The sequence below is a fragment of the Chaetura pelagica genome, unplaced genomic scaffold (genome assembly GCF_000747805.2).
Source record: "Chaetura pelagica isolate M959 unplaced genomic scaffold, ChaPel_1.0 scaffold184, whole genome shotgun sequence".
NCBI classification, from domain to species: Eukaryota; Metazoa; Chordata; class Aves; order Apodiformes; family Apodidae; genus Chaetura; species Chaetura pelagica.
In genome coordinates, this window is record NW_009953184.1 from 498,619 (window position 1) to 520,274 (window position 21,656).

General features: G+C 42.2%; 1 protein-coding gene across 1 annotated transcript in view; it reads right to left on the reverse strand.

Annotated features, from left to right (window-relative positions):
* Nucleotides 1-21,060, reverse strand: part of FAM188B (family with sequence similarity 188, member B) — a 76,785-nt gene extending 55,725 nt beyond the window's left edge. Inside the window, exons 1-5 of the mRNA XM_009997327.1 lie at nucleotides 20,998-21,060; nucleotides 18,895-19,014; nucleotides 17,253-17,461; nucleotides 14,423-14,681; nucleotides 12,603-13,021 (exon numbers count right to left, since the gene is read on the reverse strand). Of these exons, the coding sequence (XP_009995629.1) occupies nucleotides 12,603-13,021; nucleotides 14,423-14,681; nucleotides 17,253-17,461; nucleotides 18,895-19,014; nucleotides 20,998-21,060 (1,070 nt within the window). The remainder of the gene's footprint in view (nucleotides 1-12,602; nucleotides 13,022-14,422; nucleotides 14,682-17,252; nucleotides 17,462-18,894; nucleotides 19,015-20,997) is intronic.
* Nucleotides 21,061-21,656: the final 596 nt, after the last annotated feature.

Genomic DNA, 21,656 nt, shown 5'->3' on the forward strand with positions numbered 1-21,656 from the left:
CCTGCTGAATTTTAATAGTTGGAGTGACAATTCAGGAGAAAACTTCAGCATTGCTGGGAAGAAGGTTTGTACATGAAAAAAAAAAATCATAATCACAGATCAAGCTACAAGATGGTTTGAAGTGCATGATGAGTGCACCTGCACAGAATGCACTTAGTGAATGAATATTTATCTCTAGCTATAAAACTAGAGTTACTATAATAAAAGTATAGCTCCTTTTTTTTATACTGTACTCTATGAACACTTTTTTGGGGTAACATCCTCCACACTGGAATTTTCAAGGGGCACAGAACCAGCCTTGTGAACTAAGAATTGATTTCAGCAACTCAAAACAGTTGGCAGCAAAATAAACAGCTCTCAGTAAAATAAACAGTTATCAGGAAAATAAAAGAGAGAGCTGAAATTCCATTAAAGAAAGACACTTACAAGACAGCAGCTGAGTCACTATATAAAACACTGAGAAGTGTGCCCAGGCTTCAACAGTCAATCAACTCACATCGGTGGAGGTGAACACAATGTCCCGTTCTGCTCATCACCTACGAAGTCCCCACTCTGCCTGGTTTAGCCTTCAGCTTTCAGGCCATTTATTAATAGGATGTGGAGTTCTCGTGGCCTTACATTTCCTGCTAGAAACCTCAGGTTTTTAACAGCTCAAACCACTGCAACCAGACAGATTTTAGCAAAATAAATTACCTTCCTGAAAGCTAATATGAAACGTTACATTGAAAGAAGGTAAGAGCTTACATGGAGGGGTGGGCTAGTTCTCTAATTTTTAAAAAAATGAACACAAATAACAGCCTAATGGTGAGGTCATGATCTGCAGAGAGTACTTGCCTCCTGTTCAAGTATTCTTCACAACACAAAGGGGCACAAAAATCCCCTGTGCTACCTGCAAACAGCTGATTGTTCATAAGGTGCAGATGATTTCTTATTATGCTTCTTACTGGTCTCCGAGACCCCCCCTGAGTGGACACAGTGAGAGGACAGGGTGTGAAGCTCTACCAGCAAAATAGGATGAATGCTGTCTGTTCTTGATTTACATTTGAGAAGATCCAGAGTCCCTCTGTGTTCACACGAACGAGGCAAATTCTCAATTGACTGGATGCATTTTAGGCAATGGGCTGGACCTTGCCAGTTTTACATCCTTTCTAAAAATAAAGAAATGATACAGCAGCCATTTGCCATTTCCAGTAACTGCAAAGTGCTTCTTCCCATGGAGTGCTGGAAAAACACTAAAAAGGACAAATGGCAGCACACGCAGATGTTATGTGGAAGACTCTGATGCCATAAATCCATTGGCACAAAACAAAAGGCACAATAGTTACTTTTATTTTAGGTTCTTTTTTCCCGTCCAAGCATTATGTTATAAAGGGTGTTACACAACAACAGATACTTGAAGGTTTTCACTACTGGGTGATTTGGCAATGACAATCTCTCTCTCTCTCTCTCTCTTTTGTGTATGGGCTGGTTAAACCCATATTCCCCAAAGATGACCCCTTTTTTTGTTTGACAGCCATTGTCAATTGCAAAAAGTCAAAGAAAGACTTATTCCCCTGCTGGCAGCTGAGCACGTTGCCAGGAGGGTTTGGTTGGTCTCCCAGGGAAGGTGCCTATTGCACTACTCTGACTGTGCTTCCTGCCTACAAAGCCACACCAAAACACTGACAAAAGCTTGAGATGAACCCACGTGCTTCTTCGTGTGGCTTAAGGACAATGCCTGGTGCTAGAGATCCCAAACAGCCAGAGATGGAAGGAAACGTGCAAAGGTAATTTCCTATTAGGCTGCTCCAACATGCATTCCTTTCTGCTTTTTGATCTGAAATGTTGCACTCTGACTCAACTCTTATTTCCTAGAAATGCCACCATTGCCCAATACATCCTCTTCCTCTCATAGAGGGAAAAATGGAATTAATTTCTCAGATGTTGCTGACACACACTGCATGTCAGTGAGCAGGCTGGCCCATACTGAAATCACTTGGGGTTTCTGACTGATTTTCAACACGCTCTAGGTTATATTCTAGTTTATATCATAGGCCATCTGAGCAGAGAGCTCATTTCACAGAATAGGCTATGAAGGTCATGAGTAATTTTAGGAACTGCCCAACGTCTCACAGGATCAGAACTTTATTACTTACCAAAATGCCAGACCTTATTTTTTAGCTATCTCATCTGATACTCTGATTTTGTATATAACTGTGAAGTATTACAGCCCACTGAGCAAAGAGTAGAGCCTTCAAAATATTCACTACTCCTAGGAAACCTGTTTTTACACCAAAATGCACAGCAGAAAAGACTGGAGCCCATCATAACTGCTGGGTAAATTATGTATGTAAAAATAACTTTGCTGCATTTCTTTTTTCCTTTTGAGTTAAAAATTCAATTTTATTTAAACAATACAATTTAAATGGGAATGTTGGTCAGTAATTTTTATGAAGTGTGACATTCATATATTAACCTTTATAAGGCACTGTATTTTCCTGTTTCAGTTGTAGACCATATTTAAAAGAGGGAAGCTGCTTCAACTCTTATTTCTGTCATGAGTCCAGAATCACAGAATTCCCAAGGCTGGAAGGGACCTCTGTAGTTCACCTAGTCCAACTTTCTGCTGAGAGCAGATTTAACAGATGAAGGTTACTCAGGGCCATGTCCAGTCAAGTTCTGTCTCCAAGGATGGAGACACCACAGACTCCCTAATCAACCTGCTTCAGCATTTCCACCCTCATAGGGAATTATATTTTTCTTACATTTTAACTTACTTTCTTGCAGTTCAGTTTGTGCCTGTTGCCTCTTTTCCTGCCATGGCACCACTGAGAAGAGTCAGGTTGTGTTTTCTTTATTCTCTCCCCAATCCCCATGATATATTTCTCCATACTAGTATAATCTGCTTAGAACTTTCCTAATCTGATCCTTCCCTCCTGAGGGTAATTGTTCCCTTCTCCAGGCACCAAGTGCTTCAGCCTCTTCTGTCTCATTTGTTACCAGGTCCCTTGCACCATTCAGCAGTAGGGCCACAGTATCCTGAGTCTTTCTTTCCATGATGATGTACCTGATGGAGCCCTTCTTGTGTCCCTTCACATCCCCCACCATATTCATCTCCAGGAGGGCTTTGACTTCCCTAACCCCAACCCTGCACACTCAGTGTCTCTATACTGCTCCCAAATTATCTGATCCTTCTTCCACTTCTTCTATGCTTCCTTGTTGTGTTTCAGTTTTCTCATGGGCTCCTTGTTCACCCATTCAGGTCTCCTGCTGCATTTGCTTGACTTTCAGTATGTCACAAGTACTTGAGCTTGGAGGAAGTGATGCTTGAAGACCAACCAGTTCCCCTGGACCCCTCTTCTTTTAGACCTATGTGCTACAGTATTTTTTCCAAGCAGGTCTCTGAACAGGCCAAAGGCTGCTTTTCTGATGTCCAAGGCTGTGACAATACTGTTTGCCATCCTTTCTTCTATCTTCTCCTCATCTCATGGTTGCTGCAGTCAAGCCTGTTCCCAACCTTCACTTCCCCAACCAGTTCTCCCTTGCTTGCAAGGATCGGGTCTAGAGGATCACACCCCTTGACAGTTCCTTGATTCCCTGTCTCAGGAAGTTTTCATCAATGCAGTCCAGAGACCTCCTGTGTTGCTTGTGTTCTGCTTTTTTGCTTATGCTGATGAGCTGAATGATAAATCCTACTCTGGACTTGCTCAGGGCCAACATTCTCTGCCAATGTTCTAATGTAAATCAGAACAACTTGTGGCCAGCGAAGATGCAGAATAAAAATGCATGACAGGACCTTGGCAGTTTTAAACATTCAATCATGTATAACTGGAAGGTATAGGCTTGGTTTTCACACAGACAATTAGATGGTTTATTCCTGTTAATAACAGAAATTCTGGATATTAATCCTTTAAGGACTGTAACACTTGGAAAACATTATTTTTAAAGTCCCATATCTAAAATAATAATAAAACCTGCACATATTTTTAAAGGACTTAAAGGATTTCTTTGAGGAAGATTAGTATTTTGTTTTCCTCTGAGGATGCTGTAGTTGCATAAAAGTGAATTTTCAGGGACTTCTTATTGGATCATATGAAAGGGAAAAGGTAGGAATTTTCAGTAACACTGAAATGGTCTCCATTCAGGATGAAGAAAGCCATAGGTGGTCCAGAAACCAAAGCAAAGCCATTCACAGCTTGTCAGTGTTATTTAGAAATGCAGGGAATTAAGGCAGTTACCTTTTCCATAGGAACACATATTGCCTTAGGACAGAAAATTAGACAATTAGACAGACTCCATAGTTGTACCATAAAGGCACCTCTGGAGAAAAACACTAAAACACTGAGGAGACAATTTGCATTCAGTGTGCTTGAAGCTGAAAGTAAGATGGCTTATGTCTGTGACAAATGGCAGTGAAAAATGTGCTAATGTGATTTTATAATGCTGAGAATGAAGCCATGAGCAGCAGGTGATTGTTCTTGCCCTGTATTAGTGAAAGTCACAGTGCAACAAAGTTAGGGCAGTCCTTACATACATAGAAGAAACAGAAAACAAACCAACAAAATTGACCAGTGAAGCAACAGCAACATTTCAGAATGTGAAATATTAAAAAAAAAACAAAAACAAAAACAAAAACCAACAAGCAGACATTTACAGAGGTGAATATGTAGCAAGGAAATGAAAGATCAGTCAAAAAATCAACTTAATCTATGGATAATTGGCAGAAAAAAAACAAATGCAAGGTGAATATAAGGGAAAAAAAGACTTAAGGACTAGTCTCCTTGTGCTTGGAGGTTCTCCTCCCCCTCTACTCTAGTGAGACCTCACCTAGAGTATCGCATCCAGTTTTGGGCTCTCCAGTGCAAGAGGGAAGGGATTTACTTGAGATAGTCCAACAAAGGCCTATGAGGATGATGAAAGGACTGGAACACCTGCCTTATGAGGAAAGGCTGAGAGACCTGGGGCTTTTAGGCTGGAGAGGAGAAGACTGAGAGGGAATCTAACTAATGTTTATAAATATCTGAAGGGTGAGTGTCAAGAAGGAAAGATCAACTTATTTTCTCTTGTGCCCTGTGATAGGATGAAGGGCAATGGATTCAAACTCAAGCACAGGAAGTTCCACCTCAACATGAAGAAGAACTTCTTTACTGTTAGGGTGACAGAGCCCTGGGACAGGCTGCCCAGAGAGATTGTGGAGTCTCCTTTTCTGGAGACTTTCAAGACCTGTCTGGATGCATTTCTGAGTGACCTGCCCTAGATTTAGTCCTGCTCTGGCAGGGGGGTTGGACTCGATGATCTCCAGAGGTCCCTTCCAACCCCTAATGTTCTGTGATTCTGTGACTGGTTGACACTGAAATACATTCTCAGGGAAGATGTGTCACGTGTCACTTGACTCATTTAAGACTGGACTAGACAAAACCCTGGAAAAAGTATTATAGCAAGTATAGAGAGAGTGATGAAAAATCTGCCACAGAAACAAATGACCTTAAAAGTCTTTTCCATCTGTAATTTGTAAGATTCTATGAAATATGAGTAATGTTCCATTAAGGAACTTGGTATCTATGGCAATTCACTAACCCTACCCTATTGGTGTTAGAATGCAGAGCACTGCTAGAAAAAGGCTTATTACCAAATAATGAGTGATATTTTGGGAACCACTAGAATGCCCAGCTGAGGCAAACTTGGTTGAAAGACTCTTGCAGGAAGAGACACTTTTACTCTGAACTCACTGGCACTTACTTTCCTGGTGGTGGAGATGAAGGACACCAGAGATACTTAGGTTTTGGTTGGAAAAGGCATCTGAAGCCAAGATACACAGTCATAAACCAGCCTCTACTGTCTGAAATATCCATCTGTACTGGCAGCCTTCGGAAAGGAAACCACTAACTCCCATTCAGTTTGTAGCCAAGACTGCCTGCAAGGCAAAGGAGGGTATGGCAGAGACAATTAGAAGAACCGGATAAGTAGGGTGATTGTTCACAATGAAAGGATGAGTGGAGAATCAATTCTCCTTCTTGCTCCTGAAATCTCTGACAATGGGATCCACTGCTGTATCCTTACGCTCAGTAATAGCAGGAGGAAATTTTTGTTCTGATGTAATGATATTCTTGTTTCTTTTTGCCTTTCTGATGACCATTCCCTTTTAGCTTCTATGATACTGGCAAAACAGCTATAACTTTAGGTCCTGATTGCTAAGTCCTTTTGTTCCCTGGGGTCTTTGATTTCAGCTTTACACATTTTTCTTCTTTCATTGCTCTTATTCTAGTTTCTATAGTGTTTTTCTTTTCTTGGAATTGGGGCAGGGTGGCTATCTGGCTTTATACATGAAAACTAGAAGTTCCAACTTCTAAATATGTTGTTTTTAACTACCAGAAGGGAAACTCAGCTCTACAGATAAAATCTGACCATCTAGCTCAGTGTAAGGTGGTTCCACTACACTGCAGAACTGCCCAGTCAGAACACAGCTGGCCAGCTCAGATTTACTCATTTAGAAACTATTCAGCTGAGGAGTGGAAGGTTTCCACACCACCACCACACCTTGATAGAATTAAGGGGCGTGAAAAATTAGGAGAGCACTTCAACTTCAGAGGCTGCATAAGCAACAACTGTAGCTGAGACAGAATTGTTTCTCAACTGCCCTGAAGCAGTTTTGCCTGCCTTTCCCCAATTTTGTTTGCTCAAGCTGTGAAACATAGGGAAATCCTGCCTTCTGACACCATTTAGGCTTATCAAGTAATTCATTGTTCCCCATGGTTTCTCTCGTAAAGCAATAGACCAATTTTAACCTGAGGTCAGGCATCAGCTTCAACAGGTATTGATTCTATATTCTGTGTGCTCCTTGTTGCAGGGGATCCAGCATTAAGGAGAATCACAGAGTGGTTGAGGTTGGAAGGGACCTCTGGAGGTCACACAGTCCAACTCCCCTCCTCAAGGGAGGGCTGACCCCACCTCAAGATATTAAAGGTGGCCAAGAACCTTTTCTCCCTGCCATGCAAGGCTCTGCTCAGGTTAAAAGACTCAGGAAAGTCTTGAGCAGTTTGCAGTGTTTCATCTTCATATGTTCCCTCAACACCATTTCTCCCAAGTTCCTGTGGAACTTGGAGCATTTTAACAAAATCATAACTCCAGACAAAGCAACATTTTAGTTGGAATCTTGGACTTGAACGGTCTATTTTTAAACATAGCATTTTATATTCCCTTGAAAATTTAAAAATGAAATAATTAATAAATAAAACCTTAAAAGTAGTGAGTCACCCACATTTTCCTTTGCACACAACTAACACTACCAAGAGGAACAAGGACTTAACACAAAGAAGAACAGAGAGAAATCCTCCTTTGAGAAGGAACTATAAACAACAACATCAAAATGACCTGAAAGGATAGATGGGGTTTCAAATTCTCCACTGAAGTGGCACTGAGACATAAATGTGATTTTTAATTTGTTAGGTTAAATACAATTCCTATGAAGGAGCAGGGAAGAATCACTGACATAATTCTCTGTACATATGTGTGTGCAGTTTGGTGCAACATGCCAATACTGCATTATGTCTTCATATGTTCTTGGAGAAACATTTTTCATTTCCTTAAAATAGAAGGTTCTACAGTAAAATAGGAGTGCTGTATACATTGTATTAGTTCACACAATGAGAAAACTCATCAATTTACCTTTGCAAGATTAAGTCACATAAGAAAGTACCACAAACTGACTCAAAGTTAATTACTTCTCCTGCATGATTTCTCTGCCAAAGTAAACCTTTCCTTTTCCTTATTCCCTTCATATATTCATCACTGTAATGCTATCATGTAGTTAAGGCAGGAAAAATAGAATGTACTGTGGCCACTGAAGCTTTGTATCTGAAGTATTAAAAGCTAAAGCCATGGAATATGAAAAGACAGACATCCAGCTCCTGAGAAGAGCAAGTTTAAAACCCAGATTGAAATAGTCTTCTGATAATGACCCCCTGTACCTATGGTTACCATTGCCAACACCACAATTTCTTATGCTATAATAAACAAGCCTGCCTGAGTTCAAGAAGCATTTGGATGATGCTCTCAAGGACATGGTGTGATTCTTGGGATACTATACATAGGGACAGGAGTTGTACTCGATGATCCTGATGGGTCCCTTCCACCTCAGCAGATTCTATGATTCTATGAATTGAGAAGTTAAATGAGCTGCTGTTTGTTGGCAGCTGAGGATACATGAAGATTTGCTGCCACCTAGATACTGCTTTTTTTCTGGATTATTTAAAAATCAGGAATTCTTAAAAAAAAAATAGGCATATAGATTGCATTCACAGTTAAATCTGAGTAGGTATGCAAACTATATGGCATATTATACTTTCTTTATCAGATAAATCCTTGTGACAGGGGAAAGAATACACTCATGAAACAGAGAGATACCCTTGACTCAACAGAACTTCTGTTCTCCCTGTAATACACATAAGAAAACAATCCTTTTCTTCTAATTTTTTTGTGATCATTCTCTCTTCTTTGGTGAAGAATTCAGACATCATATTGCCAGGTACTATGTAGATAAAGAAAGATGCTGGTGAACCAGGTGTTCTTCACCTCCACCCTTCTGAGATGAAAGGAACAATATGTCTGCCAGGGGATAAATATGAAGTACTGAAAAAATAACAAGTAGCTCTCTATTAAAAGTCAGCATTTTATTACAGTTATGAGCAATTAGGTAATAACTGCGGTTAAGCATTGGTCTTTTTAACCATCACAAGGGCTGCCTGAATTTGAAAGGAGATGCTCTCAGCAGTAACAGTTCAATAAACAAGCAAAGACTACAGCTCCATCACTAGTCTCCAATTGATGGATTCACTAACTTTATTCCAATTTCATAAAAGGAAACAAGGGATTGCAGCAACAGCAATGCAAATAAATGTTTGGGTTTTTTTTCCTATCTGTGGTGGGTGTATTGATCTGTCATTTTGGAAAACTCAGGGCTCAGACTTGACTTTCACAGCCCTCTCTGTAGGTAAGCATTTAATTTGGGTCACCACAGAAATCCAACTCCCTCCTCACTGAGAAGATAACAAAATGATTCTTATTTGAACCAAAACAGAACCTCCAATTCTTAATGAGGACTTTTTTTTGTGAAATCACAGAATGTTAGGGGTTGTAGGGCTCTGTAACCCTCACAGTAATTAAGTTCTTCCTTACGTTGAGGTGGAACTTCATGTGCTCCAGTTTGCATCCATTATGCCTCGTCCTATCACAGGGCACAAGTGAAAAGAGGCTGTCCCTGCCTTCTTGACGCCCAGCCCTCATGTAGGAATACAGCAAAATGGTTCCTATTTGAACCAAGACAGAGCCTCCAATTCTTAATGAGGACAAACTTTTTTGTGAAATCACAGAATGTTAGGGGTTGAAAGGGACCTCTGGAGATCATTGAGTCCACCCCTCCTGCCAGAGCAAGACTAAAACTACGGCAGGTCACTCAGAAATGCATCCAGACAGGTCTTGAAAGTCTCCAGAGAAGAAGACTCCACAACCTCTCTGGGCAGCCTGTTCCAGTGCTCTGTAACCAATAACACTCAGCTTGTCTTTTGATGCCCAGCAGTGGAGCTGCTTCATTTTCTCCTCATGTGGAGACACTGGATGCAGCCTGTGTGCAACAGCTGCTTCTTTTTCATATGAGGAAGACAATGAAAAAGTACAACTGAAAGGAAAAGTAAGATTTGCGTCCCTTTCGTTTTCTATAGGATACAAAACCAGAATTGCAGATGCCTGCTTTTTCTTTCCCATCAAACACTGGATAGATTTTCAGCTACTCATCTAAACACTTAATTAGCACTTAGGACAGAAATGTCAGGTAGGAGTAATAGAGAATGGAAGATGATGCAGAAAAATATCCACACCTATATTGTCATTTCTCAGTCCTCAAAATGCTGAAGTTCCCTGGCCAAATCCTGAAAGGCTCTCCATACAGGGCAGGTTTTGGCCCAAGGGATAAAAGTCTTGCAAGAGCCAAGTCTTATATTGTAATAGTTGATATTTATTTGGAGTCTCACTTCCACTCTCTGTTGCTTCCACTTAACTTCAGGAGTCTCAGAAGTCCTGCTGATTTCAGTGTGAGTTTTCAGGAGCTCAGAGCATTCAAATGCTCTACTGGATTCAACTCAAATCGCCTGGCATGAATATTTTGCTCTGGAAATAGATTACATGGATTCTGCTGAGGAAATAGCTCCCTCTTCTGTTCCTGCCGAAGCATCAGAAAAAACTTCTGTCCTGTGAGAGTGACAGAGCCCTGGAACAGGCTGCCCAGAGAGGCTGTGGAGTCTCCTCTGGAGACATTCAAACCCACCAGGACACGTTCCTGTGTGATGTGCTCTGGGTGACCCTGCTCTGGCAGGGGGGTTGGACTGGGTGATCCTTCAAGGTCCCTTCCAACCCTTGGGATTCTGTGATTCTGTGAAACCAAACCAGGTCTCTGAATGAAGGAAACTGTTCCAAACCTCTTACTGCAGCAGTCACTGCACTACACTCCACAAAATGGTGCACTGGGGCAGTCCCCTTTGAGTCCATCTTCTCCTTTTCTGCTCTCTCCATAATTACTGCAACAGGTTAGGAAGTATCAGCACATCCAACCACAGGAAATTGAAGTTAGTACAAGAGATATCTTGGTCAATCTTCCCAAAAAAATGTTATCCAGTCCAATGTGCCTTTGACACTCCTAAATGATGTACTATATATCCATTACCAAATACCAGGAATACACTTTATCTCTCAGCTTTGTGGGGAGCTGTCAAAAGCCCATGGAAGCTGCATTCTCTACTTCAGTGAATGCTAAGCATTAAGTAATAAACCACCCTGAAACTGGAAAGCATAAAGGCTGGGTTAGCACCACCTCATACGTCCTATATATGAAACGAGTTGCATGGAGTCAGAGCCCATTGCTTCTGCTTCCACAGGGACTTATGAGCTGTCTCTCTGCATTCACATAGAGTCATGCAAGATTTAACCAATCCTTCTGGAAGCAGAATATCACAGGTGGATCTGCAGGCATCAGTTCCAGCTCAGCAACAGATGGATTTGTACAGCCAGGGTTCAGCTGGGTTAGCTGACATTGCTCAGCTTTCCAGTTCAGTATGCAATGGAGAACTGACCTCTTGTGGATTTTAAGACTTAGGACTGTAGTACTTTGACCTGTTACTCAATAATACTTTAAAAATGAAGTTAGTTAGCACAGGCAAATAGCTGTGTAATGATTTTCAGCTGATTTTTGTTTCCAGACAGAATGGAAGTGTCAGTCCTGGTGCATTTGCAGCTCCAATAGATCACCAGTTTGTTAATTCCCACAGCCTCTAACATAAATGTGGAGAGACTTACTACCTCATTGCTTCCTCATGGCTTCAACCACAGTGTCTCAAGATTTATAAGTAAATAAATAGGAAAACAAAATAGCAATAATATTTTTTTTTTAAGTCTGTGGTTGCAGTTTCAGCATAGTTTATGGAGCAGCAGGTGATACAACCTCAAAGACATTTCTACCAACTATAACACAAGCTCTAGCACTGGGAGTGCACCCCAAGACCAACACTCAGGGTTTCTACTCTCAAGGATGACTGTACTGTTGACCTGGTTTGTAACCTGTAGCATGCAAATGTCTCTTGCCAGTTTTCTCCTCTGTAGTATGGGCACAGGGAGAATCACCCCCAGACTGAAGTTGGCTGAGACATGCTGAAGAGAAGTGCTAGGCATGAAACAGCGGTTTTATTATGCAGATGTTATATATGCACTTCCAGGGCACAGCTGCCCTGCACTGCTCAAACCTAGAGCATCTTCTGCATTTCAGGCTGGTTAAACTCTGGTGGATTAATCAACCTGAGGCATTTCAAAACCCAATCTAAGTCACAGCCCCGCTGTGAAGCCAGCTTTGAGATGTGGCAATTTGGGTTCTAATTCTTTAGCAGCACCCAAATAAACAAAATTCCATGTGTCCTTTTCTTCTCTGCACATAAAATAATAATAATTTTAAAAACTATCAAGAAGAAAAGGTCAAGTAGGAGAATAAGACAGAAAAAAAAGGCAAAAATACATATTTGGAGCTCATAGAAGGAGGCTTTTTTAAACCTTTTACATCAATGTGAAGTAATGCAGCTTAATTAAAAAGAGCAAATCTGAGCTAACTTTAGAGTAAAGTGTTTTCAGACACAGAGCTGAGAGGCTGCAGCATACATACTGTTTCCTAAGGAGCAAGGAAGGTTTCCCTGGGACACTAGAGATGACCTCCACAGGTGGGAGTCACCTGTACTGCTTAGATGTCTAAGTGGTCTAAACCTGAACTAGTAACTAGCTGCCTTTTGAAGCAGTAAAGAGAAACCAGCACCTCTGGTGTCTCTCCACTGACCAAGAAAGGAGTCTTGAGTGGTTTGGGATGGCAAAAGTTACTAATTTAAATCTTAACACTTCTCTGTCTTTCAGTGTCTTCATCTCTTGCAGCTACTTCCCCTCACTAATTTAAATCTTAACACTTCTCTGCCTTTCGGTGTCTTCATCTCTTGCAGCTACTTCCCCTCAGTGGAATCAGAAGACCTACCTCAAGCACTCCTAGTTGTCCAACAGGTTTCTTCAACATTTCAATATAATATTCTTACAAATATTCTTACCTGTGGCCTGACAACCGAGTCTCATTTTTCTTGAGGGATCTTTCTCTCTTCTCTCTTCCAGACCCTGAATGTCTGTGAGGGGCACTCACTTTAAGGCTTTTTTCATGGCTTTCTGTACCAAAGCTTGAAACTGATTTTCTTTCTTCTGTCTTGGTCCTCTCTCTCTCAGACAATAATTTAGCAACAGAGTCTTCTGTATCTTTGGGGATGTTCCTTAATTTTTCAGAGGCTGAGCTTGTGTGTGAGCCTGACATAGTCTTTGATGCAAACTCCATATTTACTTGTGTTGAAGGTCCTTTGCTTTCTTGAAAATCAGTACTTGGGACATTCATGTAATTTTCTTCATGTTCCTCACCCTTCAGCTGTGCTGTGCTGCTTGTGCTGGTGGAGCGTTTTGAAAGCCTCCTTTTGTGCAGATCCTAGAAAGAAGTGCCATTAAAACCAAAGATTAAAATTCAGCACTTTTAATTAAGCATGAAAAGCAAAGGAAAGCTCTAGCACTAATTTCTGGGCTAAGCAATGTGTCTTTTCTTAAGAGTCAAGTTATACAGTAAATTAGATTTTTAAAAAAATTGATACTAAATGAAACATATATTCTTACTTGAAATGTGAACAGCATTAAAGATGCTATATACCATTAAAAACTTATTTCTTTTCCTCAAGAACACCAACAAAATACCTCCTATAAGCTTAATTTTTGGGGTTGTACCTGTAACTCAGGAAACCAATATATGCAAGCCACTTTACTGGAAAGACTGCCCACTGCAGGTATCTGTTCTTTATTTCCAACTAATCCATTTAACTTCCATATTCTCTTTAGCATTATCTCAATGATATGTTGAAAATATTTCAATTTGTCATTATTACAAGCCTCTTTTTACAGAGGGAAAGTTTCTGTCTATATAAAAGAACCATAAAGGAAAAAAAAACAAAACACAAAAAACAAATAGAATAGAATAGAATAGAATAGAATAGAATAGAATAGAATAGAAACAGTGTGAATAAGAGGCAAGAATTTTCAAACAGTGTTTTTAAAACACTTGTTGATGGAATATAGTCTGATTGGACCAATTTAGAAACATATTTCAAACTGAAAGTCATTTTCTAATCCAAACTGCTATTAATTAAATGGAGGGTTTCAGAAAAACCTAAATAAAACAGATACCCATGACTAAAAACACATGGAAAACTGTAGATACTGCTGAGATAGAAAAGCAGTTTTCCTAGGAAAATGGAAAAATCCCATCTGTCAAAAGATATAAAGAATGGAAAGAGATGGGGCAGGTCCTGATCTCTTCATTCCTGTGACCAGTGACAGGACTCAGGGCAATGGCAGGAAGCTGAATCAGGGGAGGTTTAGGTTGGATATCAGGAAAAGGTTTTTCCCCCAGAGGGTGGTTGGGCACTGGAACAAGCTCCCCAGGGCAGTGGTCACAGCACCAAGCCTGCCTGAGCTCAAGAAGCATTTGGATGATGCTTTCAGGCACATGGTGTGATTCTTGGGGTGCCCTACACAGGGACAGGAGTTGGACTCAATGATCCTGATGGGTCCCTTCCCACTCAGCAGATTCTGATTCTGTGTTTCTATGAAATTCTGTAACCTAAGATTACAGACATGCAGGGGGTGGTTGTATGTAGTGGTTGTATCTGAATTTCTGAATTAACCAGAACCACTTCCCTAACTTACCATGTATTTTCAGGCTGCAGGTTTAATGGATTAGCATGCAAAAGTCATTTTAATATTATTTGCATGTGACTTTATCACAGCTTAGCTATAAAATCTGCAGCCAAGCAAAAAATGTGTAAGTGTTGGAAATCACCTCTGGTGAGCTTGCTACTGGTCCAGCCATCATTCCTCTGACAATGAGTCCAGACCTGGGCTTTGGCTTCTCCTTCATTGTGGATTTCAGCTCTTCAGAGATTGTTGCTGCTTTTAAATCTTCTTGACTATGTTTTAGCTTCTTATCCCCATCGGAGGGTAAGTGGCTGTTGTGTATTGCCCCTGTGTGGCATTTTTCACTTTTTTGCTGATGTTTTCTGGATGGAGGGATTTTATCCAGTGGATTCTCAACATCACCTCTACAAGGAAGAAAAAGGCAAAACTTGAAACAGCAAAGTAATGCACAATGAAATCAATTAAAACCTCTGCTTGGCTAACCGAGGTACTGCTGTGAAATTAAGTTACTTATTATCTAGCAGTGGTACTCAAACCCAATCCCTTTTCACTTTAACATCTATATGTAGGTGCTCAGGACACTATTTCTTTATCATTAGTGTGTGTCACAATTGGTTATAATATGTGTAACACTTTACTTTACTCTTATCCACTTCCTTATTGTGATGTGTACCATACCATAACGGAAAGCAAACTATATATATATTTACATATATCACACCAGAAAGGTCATAAGCCACCAGCAGCAGTTCCCATTCCTTCTCCACCTGCTTGGTTGAAAATCCCTTCATTCTTTTGCTAACAGCCTCTTTTTCTATCTTCCTCAGTCTGGTCCTCCAGGAAGCAACACAAGGTGCAGTTCACTGTTTGCATCTGTTTTCCTACACGTATATAATGCTATAAACAAGCTTTTCTGAAAGGCAAATGAGATTTGTGACCCTGTTTGTACAACACTATAAGCATTTCTTTAAAAATCTCTTAAAAAAAACTCTTAAAAATTTCTTTAAAATCTGGGTGTGAGCTCAGGGGTGTGAGCACAAGGGTGTGAGCTCAGAGGTGTGAGCTCAGGGGTGTGAGCACAGGGGCGTGCGGGGCTTCACAAACCTCCCGCCACTGCAGGGTTAAAACCACCGAGTTGCCCTCCAGGGCGGAGCAGAGCGGCCCCACAAGACACCACTTCCGGAGCCACGAGGGCCGCTCTGGCCCCGCAGCCGAGCAGTCGCTGAGCGGGTGGGGTGTTCCCCCTCCTCCGCCGTTGTGCGCATGCGCTCAGCGCGCTATAAATACCCGCGCGGGGAGGGGCCGGCGCCATTTTGCGGGCGGTCGGGGCGGGGAGCGGGGTGCTGAGTTGTGTGCTGGTGTCAGAGGGGGCTGATCAGAGCATTCCTCAGTGCCAGGAAGCTGTTTGTTTTAGTCAGAAGGGTCCCCCGGCAAGGGGAGAGGTTCTCGAGGGGAACTAGGATAACTGCGGTGTGCTGTACAGCAGAGCGAGGGGTGGCAATACTGGCACGGGGAGGCAGGGTCACTGACAACGTGCTGAAAGCTCCTGTGTCTGACAAAGAGAAGCTGCCAGTTCCGTCTTTTCCACTGCCTGCCCTTCCAGAGTGTGTCCAGCAGGTCGAGGGAGGTTCTCCCTGTCCAGGGGTGAGACCACACCTGGAGTTTTGTGACCAGTTCTGGGCTCCCCAGTTCAAGAGGGACAGGGAGTTACTGGAGAGTCCAATGAAGGGCTACAAGGATGATAAGGGACTGGAACATCTGTCTGATGAGGAAAGGCTGAGAGACCTGGGGCTGTTTAGAGTAGACTAAGAGAGGATCTTATTAATGTGTTTAAATATCTGAAGGGTGAGTATCAAGAGGGAAGGGCCAGTCTCTTTTCAATCCTGCCCTGTGATAGGGTGAGGGGCTATGGGTGCAAACTGGAACACAGGAAGTTCTACCTCAACATGAAGAAAAACTTAACTACTTTAAGGGTGACAGAGCCCTGGGACAGGCTGCCCAGAGAGATTGTGGAGTCTCCTCTGGAAACTTTGAAGACCCATCTGGATTTCTTTCTGTGTGACCTGTCCCAGGTTCTGGTCCTGCTCTGGCAGGGGGGCTGGATTTGGTGATCTCCAGAGGTTCCTTCCAACCCGTACCATTCTGTCATTTGTAGCATCAACTTGCAAAATCCTAGTTCTCTTGCCCTGCCAGGAAGGACTTGCTGGGATTTTGCAGGCACTGACATTCAGACTTGGCTATTTAGAGCATACTGTGTTTAAGATGAGGAATCAGATTAATTCCCTGGGAGTCAGGGCTGGGAAGGTAAATTGCTCTGTTATACCCATTTTAAAAGCTTTCATTGAAGCATAGTTAGGGCTGTTACTACACCTTGAATCATAGAGTGGTTTGGGTTGGAAGGGACCTTCAAGATCATCAGGTTCCAACCTCCCTGCCATGAGCAGGGACATCTCCCACTAGAACAGGCTGCACAAGCCTCATCCAACCTGGCCTTGAACACCTCCAGGGAAGGAGAAGCTAATAAAAGCAACTGAAATCTGGTTACACTGTTTTCTGTTATCCTGTAAAATGGAAATAATAACCTCTACTGTTTGTTACAATACTGAATTTATGATAATAAGCCTTGCTTTTGACCTGAAGTTTCAGTGCAGGTAGTTAAGTTTCTCATCAGAATATGCTTCAAATTGAGTCTTTCCAATTTACAAGGCAAAAACCCTCATATTTCTATGTGTTTCAGTAGCTGAAATATGCAGTCGAGATTCTCAATCTTTGTGATTGGCAGGGAACATAGAAGAGCATTGCTGAAGGGTGGCTGGCACAGGAGATTTTAATAATCCGGGAATTTAAGCTTTGTGTTATCAGGATAACTTAAGAAGTGTAGCTGAAGGGATAAATGATAAAAATGTTAACACTATTTCTCTTATTAAAGAAAAATAAAGCTACGAGTCAGGGCAAAGAGGAAGACTTAACACTACCTGCAGGTTTTAGTTTCACCCTTCTCGGGCACAAGGGAACTGCCTTGCACAGGATCTTCATCCGAGCAGTTGGGTGGATGAGATGTTGAGCTCTTACTTTGAGGAGCTGACAGAGCAGAACTTGAACTGGTGCTTCTGGAAGTCCCACATCGCTCAAGGAAATAATTAGTAATTATTTCAAGAAGTGTTTTCAGTGGGTTCTCCTTTGCCTATCCAAAAAGAAAAAATAAGGTTATTGGTGACCGTTGAACCTCTTTGTTAGTCTTGCTGCATCCTAAGGTAGCATATTCTTTTTACACAGCAGCTGAACATCTACTATCTCGAGTTGGCTGCCTATGGGTATATCCCAGATGTGATGTACAAACAGTCCAGGAAGCTGGAAGATGTCAGCTGGAGAATGAACATCAAGAGCTCCAAGATGTTGCTGTGTTACATGAAATAAGCAGGATACGGAAGAAACAATCTGTTATGCTGATTCCTTATTTGCATTTTAGCTAAACATGGCAAAGTGTGGTAACTGTGAGGATACACCTTTTCCAGTGTTTCCTGCTCAGCTTCAGAGGCATCCAGAATGAACAGCCAGTATTTTTACTACCTGACTTCAGTATTTGTGGTTTATTTTACCAGAACTTGGGGAGAACCATCGACTCTGGAACTCTATTCAGGTGCTTGGGGTAACTCTTAAGTATAGGGCAACACCCTACTGCACTTGCTACACTGTTTTTCAACAGTGCTGTGGAAAATGTGCCCTGTACACACAAGCATTTCATTTTAAAGAACAAAGAACAACCAATGAAGAACACCACAGAAGCTTAGAGGTTAAGTTAAAAATGCTACCATGTCTGCTATAGTGATGCAACTACACCGGGGGATTTTTTTGAAGTGACATTATTATAGATGTCCCCTTCATCAAATGCTGCTGTCTATCTTAAATTTCAAAGAGCAATAAATGCTTGAAGTATAATTCTGTCTGCCAGGTCTTACATAAAATTGCAAATAGAAACTGGCACGATTAGGGTACTTCCAAAATGGAATAAACTAGCTGTAATGATGGAATAGGTGTTGAAGTGAGTAATTGTTTCTGGTTTATTGGACGTTGCAGTTTGTAATCAGGGTTCATGAAGTGCCAGGGTCTCAGCTGCAGTCTCACCTCCATGTTAAGCTCTCCATTCCTCAGAGGACTCCTGGTGTGTCCATAGAAATGCAGTACCAGACATGAATCCTAGAATGGTTTGAGTTGGAAGGGACCTTAATGATCATTTAGTTCCAACCCCCTGCATGGGCAGGGACACCTCCCACCAGCCCAGGCTGCTCCAAGCCCCATCCAACCTGCCCTTCAACACTTCCAGGGATGGGGCAGCCACAGCTTCCCTGGGCAACCTGGGCCAGGGTCTCAGCACCTCATAGTGAATAATTTATTTACTCTTAATGTTCAATCTAAATCTCCCCTCTTCCAGTTATAATCCATTATTTACTCTTCATGTTCAATCTAAATCTCCCCTCTTACAGTTATAATCCATTACCAGTTGTCCTCTTGCTACATGCCCTAGCTTGAGTCCTCTGCCACTTGGTCATACACAAAGCTGGCCTAGCTTTGTGGTATCTGATACCACATTTTGGGGAGCATGATCTGTTTCCTTACCTTGTTCTGTTTGTACAAGGAGTGCAGGTGAAGGACATTCCGAAGTTCATTCCTGTTATTGATGCTGAGTTCCGAGCGGGGAAGCTCTCGGTCCATGGTAGTGATGGTTTTTTTCAAACCCTGAGAAGGAGAAGTGTCAGGTTTCAGAGTACTCGTACAAACCAAAGCTTTTGTTATTTACTTTGTTGGATGTAATATGAAACTTCTGGATACATTAAAATGGCAGTAAGAAGTAACAAGCTAATCCTTAGAACCTGTCTTTTAATGGTCAAGTCTGGCATTTATACAGCCCAGATGTGAAAATAATTCAGGTGGCAATATTGTCTGTGAGAGGGAAACCATCAAACATGAAAAAAATCCCACTTCCCTGCAGGTGACTTAAATGCTCAACAGCCTCATCAGAATGACTGGTCTGTATGAAGCCCCCTGCTAATACCTGGGCTTCTCGTTCAAATAGTTCCAGAAATACTGACTTTGCTTTTCAATCGAGATGTGATACAACATTTCATAAATGTGATTCTGACTTGGGTAGTTACAGAGTCTGAACATCAGTTGTGTCCTTGGTGGGTTCAGAGCAGGTTTCAGAACCTTTATCATGACTTGGAAGTTATTCTGATGAGTCCTAGGTTGGAAATTGGTCAGATCTCTGTGGGCTCTGCTGGTGTGGGGTCTTCAAACTTCCTCAACTGCTTTGTACCTGTAGTCAGCATAGATGGGCACGTCAGAAACAACATTTCTGGGCACCTCACTTTCTGGAGGGAGAGACTGAGTTACTGTGAAATGTCAAGAGTCAACTCCTGAACTAATTCATGTGGTAGAACAGCAGACCACCAGTTTGAGAAAGTCCTGGTTTCTTCTCTGAAGGACTGTTGTTACAAGAAAGGATTTATTTTCCTGCAGATGGATTGTCTGGCTCAGATGTAGGTAACCTGACAAGGTGTGGCAAATGAAGGATGGTTCTCAAAGTTGGCACTGTTTGTAGTCAAGATTTGGGGGATGCAGGGGGGCACTTCTGCAGAAGCATGAAGGATTATCTGTGCCCTTTGGTTTTGACCCCAGAGTAGTAATGAAATAGATACAGCAATTCCAGTATAGGTTACTCTTGTAAGCTCTATGGTCTGCTTTATCTCCAGGACATTGTGTTTTCTTTTCTGCTTCTGTTCACTTTTATATTTATACGTATCTAACTCAAAAATGTAAATGTCTTTCATTTGGAAGATCTTTGCAATCAGTTGAACAGACTTGAGCCTCTCATTGAACAGACAAGACTCGAGCCTCTCACACTTCTGGCAGTAAATAATGAAATATAATCATGGATAAAGGCAAAGAATGAATTCTGCCTCTGCAGTTCTCCTGGCAAATGCTTCAGCTTTGTTCTCAAACATTGAAAAAAGCACATTTGGAGACTGGATGCAAAACAGATGAAAAAATCGAGGTTTGTGTAGCACTTAGTTAAGTCAGTGGCTGTTCAATTCCTGACACAAGCAAACTCATTCCTGGCACTGAGGGGGGTGACTGGGATGGACATCAGCAGTATTTCCTTGGGACTGCACGTAAATACAAGGTGGTGGCCGCTTGCACCTGGAAATACGAAGGTGCCTTTTCCTTCTGCTCAGTCCCACACTCCCCTCACCTACCGTACAAAGTTCCCTTAACAGCATTAAGCTTGTCAAAAGTACAGCGGCCTCTTCCCTCCCCTTCCCACAGGCACATCTGTCTGCCAAGCTGTTACCGACAATGGGGAAAGCAAAAAAAAAAAAAAGCCCCCCAAAAAGCATCCCACCCACACGGTGCCGCTTCCTCTAGCAGAGGAAAAATCCTGAACCTGCGTTCCTTGATTTACCCTTGGGTTTTGCGGGCGCGGGTGGGGAAGGATCGCGCGTTCCCGAGGAGGAGGAGGAGGAGGAAGCTGCCTTCATGTCCAGGCATTGTGGGAGATGTAGTGCGGATCCTTACCCGACAGGCTTGTTTCTCTTCAGCTCTAAGCAGCTTTACGGCTGGAAAAAGCCTCCCCCCCCAACCGCTCCCTGTATCCCCCTTGTAGCGCATCTCCCATTGTGCCCTTCCCGTTCCTACGAGCTGGAGAAAACCGAGCCAAGTTACCTTTCTACTGAGAAATTCTCTCACCAGTGATGCCGCCACTTCTTCCACAAAGGAGTTATCCATGTTTTTTAGCCCAAAGTCTGCGGAGGGGGCGTGATCTTGACTTCATCTACCAAATCATCGCAGCCTGCCGACATTGCAGCTCTGCCCTGCGGCTTTTTAACTGCTGCAGCCCTGGGCTGGATGGAAGGGGCCGGGATCTGGGCAGCCCCCGGTTCCTGGAGGGATGTTGCTGTGGAAACCGTGTCATCGGAAGCCGGGAAAACTCCTCCCTCTGGGAAGGAAGGCGATGATGGGACTTAAAATTGAAGGAGCTCGTGGTGTAACCGCTGCAGCAAGAGGCTTGGGGGTTGTTTTAAGGACTAGAATTCCAGGAGGGAATGTTAACGGCTGAGAGTGGGGACAGCTTTTTGTTTGGTTGTTTTGTTTTTTTTTAATTTATTTAAGAAGCATACGTAGTTATTTGACACCTATTAATCCTGTGCTAATGCGGCTTTTAACCGTGTATGTTTCTTTAGTAAACTTGCACTCTTGTCTAAAACAAACAAAAAACACAGCTGCTAAATTAAGCTTAGACAGAGAATGGTTTTGGGTTGGAAGGGACCTTAAAGATCATCCAGTTCCAACCCCCCTGCATGGGCAGGGACACCTCCCACCAG